Source organism: Cyprinodon variegatus, unplaced genomic scaffold, assembly GCF_000732505.1.
Source record: "Cyprinodon variegatus isolate N-32 unplaced genomic scaffold, C_variegatus-1.0 Scaffold480, whole genome shotgun sequence".
NCBI lineage: Eukaryota > Metazoa > Chordata > Actinopteri > Cyprinodontiformes > Cyprinodontidae > Cyprinodon > Cyprinodon variegatus.
The window spans coordinates 166,381-179,441 of record NW_015150933.1 but is presented as its reverse complement, the minus strand read 5'-3'; the positions used below and the strand labels follow the sequence as shown (position 1 = coordinate 179,441).

Genomic DNA, 13,061 nt, shown 5'->3' with positions numbered 1-13,061 from the left:
TTCAGCTGGATTTAGATCTGAAACAAATGAACACACAAAAACCTTATTCTGCTGACTTATTAGTGTTTAGTCCTTAATCCCATAGAAGGCCATCTGGTAAGATTATGCAAACTATCAGCTCCAATTTTATAGAGGAAACTAATATTTAACCCCTCAGGAAAAAGTGGTTGTATAAAGTATTAACAACCGAGGTATTTGCAACTGGGCATCAAGGACTTTGTAAAAAATATTTTTTTATATGAAAATTCCCTTCCATCCTTTTAGGCAAAGTCTGTTGAAGAGAAGCGTCTGTGGTCCCACCATATTAAGCGGCTCATTCTTGAGAATCACAACACCTTATTACCACCGAAGGTAAACCTCCTTCTACAGAGCATTTCTTCCCCATCTATGAAAGAAAAGTTTAACTTGTACCTTCTGTCTTTGAAGGCAAAAGACACCATTGTGGACAACCTGAACTGTAAGTGTTGCTAATGGAGCATCCCTAGTTCAGTTAGGGATCATTTAACTGTTGCTACAGCAACCACAGATGCAGCTAATAAACCAGAGTTGTTGCTCATGTCCTGTGAATATTTAAAGCTTGTTCATTTTTAATTCACCCAAGACTTTTTGGCTTACACTCTCCAAGTGGAGAAATTTGTTGTTGTTTTTGTAGCTATGAGTGTAATAATGTATTTCTCAGATTCTGGAAAGAATAGTCTAGAGAGGATGATGAAAGCAGACTGCCTCCAGAGTGACAGCCCTCATCTTAAAGGACGAAATGGGAGGAGGAGATCTGGTTTGTTTAGTTATATCCATCTCTTAATGAACAACACTCAAAAATAACTGATTATTAGCTTAACACCTTTTGGAGTTTATTAATGCCCTTTTATTTTTCTATTATTTCAGAACCAGCTAAACAGATCATAAAGAGCACCACTGGTGAGCATCTTTTCTTAATTTTATTTTGTTTGTTTAAAATTAGTATTTTGCAGCGTTTTTACAGCCAGATTCATGAACACAGCTTTATGTTCTCCCTTATTGAGTGTGCAGTCCAGTTAAACATCAGCTTCCAGCCAGCGAGGTTATTTTGCTGGCTGAGAGCTGCTGTTCACATCTCTATTGAACTCCTGCTTTGTTCTCCTTCAAAGAAACCTGGAAAACATTTCAACGGGCACGCACACTCGCTCCCACTCCACCTTGCCCATAATGAAGTTAATTATATGTCGCTTCGGCCGAGGCCTTTTGTCACACGGAAGCTCTTTTTCGGCTCTCAAATTGGGCCCTGCCCGTCAGATCTGTGTCTTCCGTTTTCATTGATTGGTCATTAGAGCAGAAAACATTTGTATTCCCATTCTCCGGTCTTTCTTGCTCCCTGTCCAGGATAGTTTCTCCAGACGATGTAATGAACAAGCCATTTTCATGTCAAACCTTCTCATATGGGTAAGGAAGTAGCTCATCACTTCCTGGCTAATTACATCATGTCCCGTTAAAGCCTCAGAGAACAAGATGCTACTTATCGGTATTTACCTAATCACAGGGCCTCCCTAGAGTCTGAAGCAGACTAATGGCTGCCTGGATGTGGAAGCAGAGATTGTCTCTTTATCCCTAAATGCATTAAAGGATCTACATTTTATTGAACATGATATCTGACCTATTATTGATATTCTTGTTTGTTTTTTCTCGGTGCCTTCACCTCCATCTTTGTTCATTGTGCAGCTGTTTTGAAGGTAAGTTAAGGCTATTAAAATCGACTATTACTAATCCTTGGTACACTTTTGCAAGAAGTAGCAATGCAGTTTAACTAAAGTTACTTAAACTTAACACCTACAGTTTATATACTGTAAAAAAGTCTAGACATCCTGTTTCTGTGATTTTATGAAATGAGACCAGAATTGTTTTTTTAAAGCTCCTTTTCACCTTTAATGTCACATATATTCAATAGAATGCAACACCTTGCTGCAGAGATCTGCAAAGTCTTAAAGTAGTAGTTTGTTGAAGAATCATTGGATGGAAGTCTGCAGCATTCAGCACTGTTCAGTTCACCCATGCTGTCTGCCCTGGATAATCAGACAAGTTTGACAGAAAATTCAGATTTGCCGGAGCGAGTTTGTTAACATATTCAAATTAAATCAGCAGTTTGCAGTCAGATTACAAAGCATCTGTACTAAGGTTTTAGTTAGGGGAAGTGTTTAAAACAAAATCCACATATTGGCTATACATCAATGCAGATTAAAGACAAAATTAGCAACTCGAGAAAATAGCTCCAGGGAGGGGGAACCAGGTTACTTTGTGAATGGTGGACGCCTGTTATCAATGTTAACTGTTATTTTGTGCTAAACGTACTGTTTGAAATCTCCGCAAAAATTTCCAGTTTGGTTTCAGTCGACAGTAGCACATTTTTCCACACTGTTTGTGGAGATTTTAGCCAGATCTGGATGCATGTCGGGCTTCTGTTGTGCAATGATATGGAGCAGGTTGCTTAACATTCTCTACAGACCAGTAATTCCTGCTGCTGTTTTAGTGTTGCTTTCAGCCTCTTGGAGGCGTCGCTGACTAGTTCCCATCTGGTCTTTTTTATTGATTTTTCAAAAATTTTCCAGTTCTTGTCAGTGTAAGCCTATGCACTATTTCAATTGCAGAATTTGGGGTAAGAATAATGTGGGTTTTTTGTCTACTGTTTAATTTGGGGGAAAGATAGATCAGTGTAGTTTAGTTGTTTTTTTGCTAAAGTTTGCAGATATACAGATCCAAATATTAGGGCAACTGAATATTATTCACCGAAGTGGATAGTAGGTATTTATCTAGCAGCACCTTTTGGATAAACACCCAACATTCACTCAAAATGTGTGAAAACAAGGGGGGTGGACTTCTTTTTTTTTGCCAGTGAAAGCCTGGTTTCATTGTCGTTTACATTTTAAAGAATTGATTCATACATATTTAATGTCCACTCTAGTTTTGCATTTGAAAACATTCCTAATGCTGCATCCAGGCTGAGACCTCCCAGATCGTACCCTCTGTTCTTAGCCTGCAGAAATCAGATTTCACCTGCTGCTGATAGACGACACATCTTTACTATTTCCAGCCTTGCAGTCATTTGGCTCTAGCACATGCCTTGCAATAACAAACCACATGTCTATGACTTCACACTACAGCATGCAGACAGTGAAGGCACACTGCTGGGGGATAGGAGCTCCCTGCAGCCCGCTTCTAGTGTCAGCACACTGAGCCCCTGTCTAGATGAGCCCCAGGGTGAGAGGCCGGGTGTGGAGGATCTGAGGAACTCTCTGGAGCGGCTAAATGCGGCTGACATTGACTCTTCACCCAGAGAGGGAGAGGTGGGGCTGCAGCAGGAGAATGCTATAGAAGAGGGGGAGAGTTTCAAAGAGGATGTGCTGATGGGGGACGACCAGGTAGCCGACTTTGCCAGCTCGGTGCTGGCAGCCATCTCCTGCTGGCACTTTAGAGCCAGGGCTTTGCTTTCTACTCACTTCACAACGGTGAGGGTTTCTTCCACCTACGGGTCGCCCATTTCCTGCTCCATCCCAATGGCTAACCAAAACTAATACATCGCTCTGTCTCCCACACTGGCTCTCATCCTCCATCCCTCTTATTCCTCCTTTATAATCCACGTAATAAACACCTTGCCTTGATGCCTAATTATACATAAATGGCATTCAAAAAAAAAAATGCATGTTGTTTTTTTCTTTTATATTTTAAATCATACCAGTTTGCATCTTATTTTACATTTTTTATTGCATGTGTTTTATGTGTTGTTGCTTGCATTTATTAGCTATTTATGGTAGGATGACTTCCATTGTTAAGATCATGTTTGCATTTGCATGAGAGTTAATATCTTGATATTCTCTGTTAAATTGTGTTTGACTTCAAAGGTTAATGAAGCCATCTCATTAAAGCTAATCAGAATAGCAGGGAGTTTTTCCCCCCTTAATAACCATATTACTGAATATTTTGCCTCTAAATGTCTTTTCTGTTGGAGGTTAACTGCTATAGCCTCTCTGTTTTCTAAATAGGAATGAATAAACATTGTTTAAACAGAAGACCTTCAATTCAATGTAGATTTTGCATTATTATGTAATATTTATGTTTTATAAATATTTATAAACCAGTTGGTCTCATATTCTATCGTTGTCAGTCTGAAGGAGGAACTCTGCACCTTTTAAATCAAGCAAAGATAAACAATCAGGGCATATTTCAGATGACTTTTGTATATTATTCAGGAATATAAATTTATTTAGATTTAAAATGATCAAATGAAGAAACTAGCAATCACTGATTAAATGGATTATAAAATTAATTATCATTCAACCTAAAATCTACAATGCACTGATTAACAAAGCCACACACAGAAATGCTAAACCTATTACACTGATTAAAAGAGGTAATTTGAGCTACAGTATGAATGATTATTTTAAATATTAAACGGATTAAGATCCAATATTTATTTAGAGTACATCTGTCCCTCAATAGCCAGATGGAAAAAAAGTGTTTTAATGGTTCTGGTTCTTGCTTTGATCTTGGAGGAGAACTGGACCAAGACGAGTTACAGTTGTCCCCTTATTACTCTCACAGAACAAGTTCCACAACCACCTAAAATGAGTTTCTGTTTTTTCTTTCCTATTTGTGTTTTATAAAAAAAATTCCAACCATTTACTGCTGGAGCCAAACTGTTCAATGATAGTTTTTACAGTTATCTTAACAAGTAATCATCACACTGAATAAAAGAATAACATTTAAGTTGTAATGCAGTTAAAGTTAAAACTACTTTAGACATTTGATTTTATACTTAAAGGCTTTTTAGATTTATAAACTGAATAAAAGCCAATGTGCATAAGATAAACTTTAACAGAAATTGATAGGTTCTGAATTTTTCTTTTACAAATTAAAAGTAATTTGCTTTTGATGCTTTAAAACCTGACATATCAGAGATAAGAGGTTATTTTAAAGGAAGGAATCACCACACAAGGAGGGCTTATATGCATGTTAAAATATTCTAAAGATGGATTCTTACTAGTAATGCGTTGCCTGCTTTTTATAATTTTCTACTAACGACGTTACTGCCTGACACTGATTGACTTTGTGTAATATGTGAATTTTTTAAATGACTGTAATCAGTACCCAACTAACTTAAGCCAGAAAAAAACAACTTTTAAAAAATTGCACAAAAATGTTCTAAACCCAATTGTTGTGACTTTATGTCATGATACATTATTAAAGCATGTTTTTGTTTTAAACATTTTATTAGTATGTTTGAAAAATGTTCTACAGTATCTAAAAAAAAAAAATAAAAAAGTATGATACATAAATTGAAAATATTTATACATGGTAATGAGACTAAGTAAAAAGAAGCTGAAATACCCCTAAAATTGGCAGCTTATGAGAAACGGATAAAATAAAACGGTATCTAAAATGGCAGCTATATGATCATGTTGCAACCAGACTCAAACATCCTGAGGGGCCCATTCAGAACTGACATTTATGATAGATATGATGGGCAAAGAACATAAGGAGGTCTGGAAACAATAAAATGTATTCTGAATAGAATAGGGTGTCAGTGGAGAGACTTTCCACATTTCGTCTTTCTGATTACCATTGTCTCAGTTAACTCGGTGAAATATTTTTAAATTAGGCTGAAACAATTAATCAGATTAATTGTGATTAATCAATTATTGAACTAATCATCAACTTATTTAATAATCAAATTAATTAGAGTATAGAGACTGTAAAACATGCCTTTAGCTGACAGAGCGACCCATATAGTGCAGTAATTATGCATTTTAGATAAAAAAAAAAAAACTTGTTCTTCTGTCAGTATGCTCTATCCAGAACTCCTCAAGTGAAAAAGGTTTTAGTTTCAACTGCTTTAATTTTGCAAAACGTCTTCTTTAACGAACCTTTTGCTATCCGATTTTAATCGATTCATAGAAAAAATAATCTACAGATTAACTGTCCTTTATCCTTTTGTAAAATTCAACCAATATATATATTTTGGTTGAAGAAATCAAGGTCAATTTATTATCATATGTGGAAAAAAAATAACAAAAGTTCTTATATAAAAAATTCATTAAAAAAAAACAAAAAAAAAAACTGCTAATCCGCTTAGCTCCTGGGGGTAAGACTTTTTTTGTCAATATAAACCCCTTAGATCATTAATGCTGATACAGGCACTTTTTTACTCTTTTAGTTCTTTTATTCATTTTAATTTACAGTAATTAAAATGTCATCCAAGGGCTCATCTAAATGGTCAAATGCCTAAATGTCATGTAGAGCCAGATAGCAGTATCTCTGCTGAATGGCTGGATATAGAACTTGTGCTTCTAGAACTCACTGACGGATGGGAGGGTATTCCATTCGATAGGTGGTAGATGGAAGTGACCAAAAATGGTACTTTAACCTAAAGTTTTTTTTAGATCTGTTAATTCACCAATTCATTATATCAAGAAACAGATTTTTAAATAAAAAAGCCCTCCTCTTTTTTGTATTATTTTAACATTTTTTTTTTTTTTCAAGTTTTTCTACTAATTATGTTGAAACTGTAGAAAGTTGTTTGTCATTCATTCCTTGACATCTAAGATTAAGTCATAAAGCTTATAAAATGTTGACCTTGGCTAAAAAGACTTGTGACATAATCCTGTGGTTTGTCCTTTTTCAGGATGATCAGAATGAGGAGCTAAATGTGGCACTGATGGAGGAGGCTGAAACCTGCAGAGGGGAGGAAAACAATGAGGATATCTCTGTGAAACAAACTGTCGGCGCTCAGGTGCTCACAAAAGACCAATATAACATTTATGCCTGCATCCTTTTAACCTCATTTCCACACCAAATATCTAAGGCCACATTTATCACACATTCACTCTATTAAAGATTTTCCCCACAGTTGTTACTGAGCTCATTTAAAAAAAATCTTTCACTATTTTTATTGTTATTTCTTTGCATTCATGCCAGATGATTCAGCACCACATTAATGTAAAAATTGAATTCCTACCGAATACATGCCCTTTATTGTGAGCAGAGTTGAATCATCCCTAAATGTTGTAGATTTATTATGCTGGAAATGAAAGCACCTCATGGAAAGTGCTGTGCAGTGGTCAGCTCTCCTCTGCAGCTTCTGCATCTGAACTGAGTGAAAATTATCTCTGGCAAACGGCTCCAAGCTGCAATTTCTTATTTTCATTTTATTTATTTATTTGTTGGTTTTATTTACAGGAGCTCCAGATTAGCAGGCAACACCTGGATACAGATTTAAAATAACAGTTTAGGGTAACATCAGCAAGACTTAGACTTAGGCTTAGACAAACTTTATTGTCATTTTTTGCACACGAAGTGTATACAAAACAAAATTTCGATACCTACAGCTTTTTCGACAGTGAATGAGCAGCATTGCAGTGAAAATGAACCATTTGTAAAGTTTCAGTGTAGTGCAAAAATAAACAAATAGATATGGTTCAAAATGCAGTAGAAACACTGAGTTAAGTTCTGTTTTGTAGATTCACCATATAGTGCAAGTATGATTTTATCAGTGCGATGCAGATTCTTGATTAGGTCTTGATTCGAGTTTCAACAGTTCAACAGTCTTATGGCAGCAGGGAAGAAACTCTGGCAAAACCTGCTGGTCCTGCATCGAATGCTGTGAAGCTTCTTCCCAGAGGGCAGCAGGGAGTACAGTCCATGGTGTGGGTGTGAGGGGTCACTGGTGAAACAATAAAAAGAGAAAGATGAAAACCTCTCAGCCTAACGAGCGAAGAATAATCCAGAGTCTTTATAGTCATTAGGAAATAAACATTTTGCTTAAAGGTTACACATTATATGTGGACAAACTCAAAAGCAATTGCAGTAACACACTAGGTACAGTAAGGTGTAGTATGGATGTAAAGCGCACCCAGTCTGAGATAAAAATGAACATGGATGCATGGAGGGTGGATGTGTGATTTTTGAAGCCAATAGAGGTTTTCTTCCTCTGGTTACATCAGGAGACACTGTTTTTGAGACTTGAGCTACTTTTTGGGTACTGAGTCATAGGAAGGGCTACTACCAATACTGATTTATGAACTGGAAGACTTAGCATTCACTTAAACTTCATATGCGATAAACATATTTTTTAATGTTTCTGTAACTTCTAATTTTGTTTTAGATATTTTCATTTTGAAATCTCTATAAATGCTTAAATGCTCTCCATCATTAATATGATGAAATGCTCTATGAAAGTTTAAAAAGAAGAGCAACACATGAAAATAAAATTTCAAACTTAGCCTACCGGTGAGTTGTGCTGTTTTCAGAAGACTCTAAGGATGCCCCATGTGATTTCACGAGTCTCAGTTTGAACTAAAAAAGAACAAGTCCAATAAAATATTCATAATAAATAGGAAATTGGTAGAGTCACAATGCTTGAGCTTCACGTGATCACAGAAAGGCTGTAAAATATACAAATAAATCGAACACATTCATATATTGGCCGATGTTCAGAGACTGTTTCTAAGTCTACTGGTAATGCAGTTAATGTTTTAACAATGAGTTTCAGAGGAATAGTTCAAACTGTCCAAGCAGAGCCGAATGCAAACAGCCATACAGGTTGTTTTTGTTAGAAATTACACTGAGAAAAGCACACTGCACAATTCAGATGTCTTGAAACTGTTCAAATTTTTGTTTCTTTAGAACAGCAAATGTGTTTTCATCGGATTTTATGGAGATAGGGCACAAGTTTGAATTGGGAAGAACATAATGAAAGTTTTCTGCATTTTTTTTTTGTTGATAAAATGAATTTTTATGTTTTTTTGTCTTTTTTTTCCAAAAATATTCTAGTTAGGTTATCAGAACATTTAATTTCCCATTTAAAAACCTGTTTTTTTTTGTTTTTTAACCAGTTGTTTTAGGTGTTTATAGCTGTAGGCAGAACCAGGCTTTCTGCCATTGCTGCAAAAAAAAAAACATCCCCGCTGCATGATTCTCCCATCACCATGTTTTCGCATTGGGACGGTGTATTCTAGATTATGTGCAGTGTCTGTGGTCTGTTCCATTCTAGTTGAACCTAGTCTGATAGTAAAACTCTCCTTAACCAAATTGTCCGTTTAGGTTGATGGCTGGAAGGTTTGCAGACCCGTTCCACTCTGTTCATTATCTGAAGATTGCTACAATATGCTCAAAGCTTATTAAATTTCCAAACCCTATTTTAAGCTTCTCCACAACTGTATTTGTAGCCTGTCCTCTTTGTTTTTGTACCTGATAAAGATGTCTGTTCCACCAACAAACCTTTGACACCTTCACAGAACAACCATTTTTTTTACTAAGATCTGGTAGTGATATTGGGGGATATAAAGGGTCAGTAAAGGGGTGTAAATGCAGATGCCTGCCACAGTTTTCTGCTATTCTTATTTGTAGAGAGAAAAAAAGTCATGTTCTTTCCAAAATTAGTTGTTTTTTGTGTCAGTCTGTCTCTTAAAATCCCTGTTAAATATTTAGATGTTTTTATCTCATTGTGACATACATTGGAGTTCAGATAAAATTCATGCAGCAGAAAACGTTAAAATTAAAAGGGTTTTATGAACTATTAAGCTAATGGGGGATGGAAAGAGTCATTAAAACAGGCCTTTTCTCTTTAGATAATACTGTAATCTTTTTTTTTTTAGGTCGATGCACAGCAGCTGTGTCATCAAGTCTGTGTCCAACAAGAGGAATCAATCGACCAGCTGGAGGTGGACACCTCGCAGGGCTTTGAGTCCACAAAGTCCTCTGAGCAAGAAACAGAGACCCCAGAATCTTTGGATACCTCCAGAGAAACTGGAGTGGAGGAGGAGGGAGAGAGCGACTCTTCAGGTCTTCAGATGGAGGAAATGAGTGTGCTGACAAACAGTGAGCTCTCCGAGGAGGAAGAGGAGGCGTTTTCAGATAATCAAAGCATTCAGCCTTCCTCTGAGCTGGACAAGACTGAGTACGTCATCAGCAGTTTGTCCCGGCAGAGCAGTCTGGTTTCTGAGGACCAGAGTCCAACCCTATTAATAAAACAACCATTTCAAAACCTCCCATCCTGCTTGGATGTGGAGAAACAGACGCAGAACATGTTAGATAGCTCTATACCAGAACCCCAAAACGCCTCACAGTCTGAACCGTCCGATACTGAGCCTGATTTGAGTCAAGAAGAACGCAGGTCCACTCTATCTAAAAAAGATCGCCTGCTTATCCATAAGATCAGGCGTTACTATGAACATGCTGAGCACCAAGATGCTAACTTCAGCATCAAGCGCAGGGAGAGTCTGTCCTACATTCCAGCTGGGCTGGTAAGACATCTGAGTAAACAGCTGAGTGATGTCCCAAAGGAGAAAGTGGGTCCGATAACCAGGAAGAGCCTCTCTCGAAACAGACCTACTTCTTGGTCAGTCTTTGATCTTCCAAGGTTAGAAAAGGGTAAAAAAAGTGAACCTCAAAGCTCAGTTGAAGCCAAAGTTCGATCTAATAGCTTCACTGAATCGCTTGGTGCAGAAGAAGAGTTTAGGCCTTCGTCTGAAATGCTGAAAGTTTGGGAAGTTATGGAAAGTGAGGAGGAGATCCAGGAAGTAAAACAGGCCGCAGAAGACAACCAAAAAGTTCAGATAAGCTTAGACAATTTGCAGGTCGAAACCAGCGATCAACCATCGCTGATAGAAGAAGAGCCTGAAACAAGCGCTGCTACAGAAACATGCTCAGGATCAACACCAACACCTTCCAACAGTCTCCCCACAGAACAGTGTGGTTCTGCTCAGGACCGGAGCCCTTGTCAGTCCCCGGAGAGCGAAAACTTCCACCCCAGCCATTTACCAAAGAGCATTAGCTTCCAAACCACCATAGATGAAGACCAGATCCTGCAGGACATGGGGAGGATGAAAAGCAAGGTGTTCAAACTGGCTCGTCAGTACAGTCAGCGCATTAAAAACAACAGGCCGATGGTGTGGCAGAGGAGCCGACTCAACGCAAACCAGGAAGGTGGAACCGCTGTCCACGAGGACACGCTGAGGAAAACGGGTAAACAGAACCTTATCGACATATTAGACAACTTCAGAGGTATTCATACATCCTGAACTTCCTCACATTTTGTCACACAGGAAAAAAAAACAAAAACAGATCAAATGTTTGCCACATTCATATGTGTAATATTTGTCTATTTTCTGCAGCCCATCAGACTGAATACTTTGTAGACTTATTTCTTGTTGCTGTTAAACCTACGGATAGTTTGGGTTGTGTCTCTAACGACGTTGCATGTCTAGATGCTGAAATGTTTATACATTCCTAAACTCCATTAGATTGGATCAAGAGCATCTGTTAGCCTCAGTTTTAAAGTTGAATGTTAACTTTCTATGATTTAATCTGATGTTTTGTTGCTTTGGATTCATGTTTATGGTTGTTTTCCTAATGAAAGGTGAACCTCTGATTATTTCCTTAGCTATAAACTCCTTCCTGCCTACTTCTCCATTCTTCCCTGTCCTGGAGGAGGACTGTGCATTAAAACAGGAGGAAGCTTTTTTAGCATACTGTAGGATGATGTCTTCAACGTTTTTTTTTTTTTTTTTTTACCACATATTCACTTTAACAAGACAGTTTTTGTTTATTTACTGAGGTTCTCTAATGAAACACTAACGAAGGAGAAAAGAGTTCCTGTTGTGACAAAATGTGAAAAAGTTAAAGGTATATGAATGCTTACTGAAAGCTATGCATTCCTCATGCAGAATCCTGCCTCTAGTTCTTTCTAATTAGAAAACCAATGTAAAACCCTTGTATTTTGTCTGTTTTTTGTTTGGCATTTTTTTGCAGGCAAACCTAACTTAAGGTTGCATTTGAACCATTGTGACCAGGAGATCATCAGTGAGGTTTGTTCTCCAAGTTCAGACCAGCTAGCAGCCTCACCAGGAAGCTCCCAGGCTTCCTTAACATCCCCACACAGTCCTCAGTCCGAGACCTTCCACTGGCCTCACGTCCAGGAGCTGCGTTCCAAATACTCGCACATCTCCCACTCTCTAAAAACCAACTGCAGCTGCACAGAACCAGAAAGGATAAAGAGCCGCACCTCTCATAAGTACAGAAGCTCCTCAGATCTCCATATAGCTTCTACAGACTGCAGTGAGAGCTGTCTAGTGGTAGAGGACTGGCCTCAGCGAAATAAGCGCTCCCTGCTGTGCAGGTGGAGCTCCTTGGACCATATGCTTGGATCTGCCCCTCTGCATGAAGTACAGAACCTTCAGGAAGCTGTGCGGACTTGTTCTCTGTGTGACAGAATACAAGATGGAGACGGGCACCTCAAGGATCTTCCTAACAGCATGAAGTCTCAGATTTCTGGGAAGTCCTCAGATAGTAACCTAGTTAAGACTTTACGGGAAAAGTTCCAGAGCTTAAGTGCAAGTTAAACAAAGGTGTAAATCCAACATAAACCTGGAAGTTACATGATGCTGTTAATATTCTGCAGATCTCTCCTTAAAAATTGGGGATTCTTATATAGGGGACAAGGTGCAATAATCTGGGCACCAGTGTAAAATAATAGGGATGGAATGAGCAGGCTGTCTTGAATTTGTCTGCATGTTACAGTCTTGTGTTAACAGTCATTTAGTTCCCTACAAAAAAAAAGCAACACTTCTTTTAAATTCCCTGAATTTGGCTGCTATACTCCTTATTGACTGTGTAAACTGTAAAGCTAGCATTCCTGGAAGCGATTGGGAATAGCACTTCCAAATGTCAGACACCAAAGATGGTTACATACATGTTAGCCTTTGTTGTGCTTTTTTGCAGAAGTACAGCAAAAAAAAAAAAAAAAAAGCTTCCATATTTTCCTGGGCTGCTTGTAAAACAGATTGTGCACATCACTGGAGCTTTATTTTTTATCAGCAAGCTGTCTATTTTCATGAACATTATTTATATATCTGTATAGTGGGATGGTTTTGACCATGTGTAAATGCCTCTTTTTGCCTCTTTTTGGTTATGCACAGGTTCCTATATTTTCAATAAAAACAGAAATGCTCAGCCTGCCGTTGTATATTCATTTGTCAATAAAAGACAAAATGGGTGTGAACTGTGCTAGATTTAAGAAAAGAATAGAATAGACAATG

At 37.8% G+C, this 13,061-nt stretch overlaps 1 protein-coding gene across 4 annotated transcripts in view; it reads left to right on the top strand.

The window, feature by feature from the left end:
• Positions 1–12,683, top strand: part of LOC107094379 (pleckstrin homology domain-containing family G member 3-like) — a 48,807-nt gene extending 36,124 nt beyond the window's left edge. For 2 of the 4 annotated variants that reach the window (XM_015389941.1, XM_015389939.1), the window contains exons 11-19: positions 265–351; positions 427–457; positions 680–775; positions 886–918; positions 1,696–1,706; positions 3,132–3,476; positions 6,650–6,757; positions 9,621–10,989; positions 11,776–12,683. In XM_015389941.1, the coding sequence (XP_015245427.1) occupies positions 265–351; positions 427–457; positions 680–775; positions 886–918; positions 1,696–1,706; positions 3,132–3,476; positions 6,650–6,757; positions 9,621–10,989; positions 11,776–12,365 (2,670 nt within the window). In that variant the 3' untranslated portion in view covers positions 12,366–12,683. The remainder of the gene's footprint in view (positions 1–264; positions 352–426; positions 458–679; positions 776–885; positions 919–1,695; positions 1,707–3,131; positions 3,477–6,649; positions 6,758–9,620; positions 10,990–11,775) is intronic. The other 2 variants (XM_015389940.1, XM_015389942.1) reach the window with 2 other exon arrangements.
• Positions 12,684–13,061: the final 378 nt, after the last annotated feature.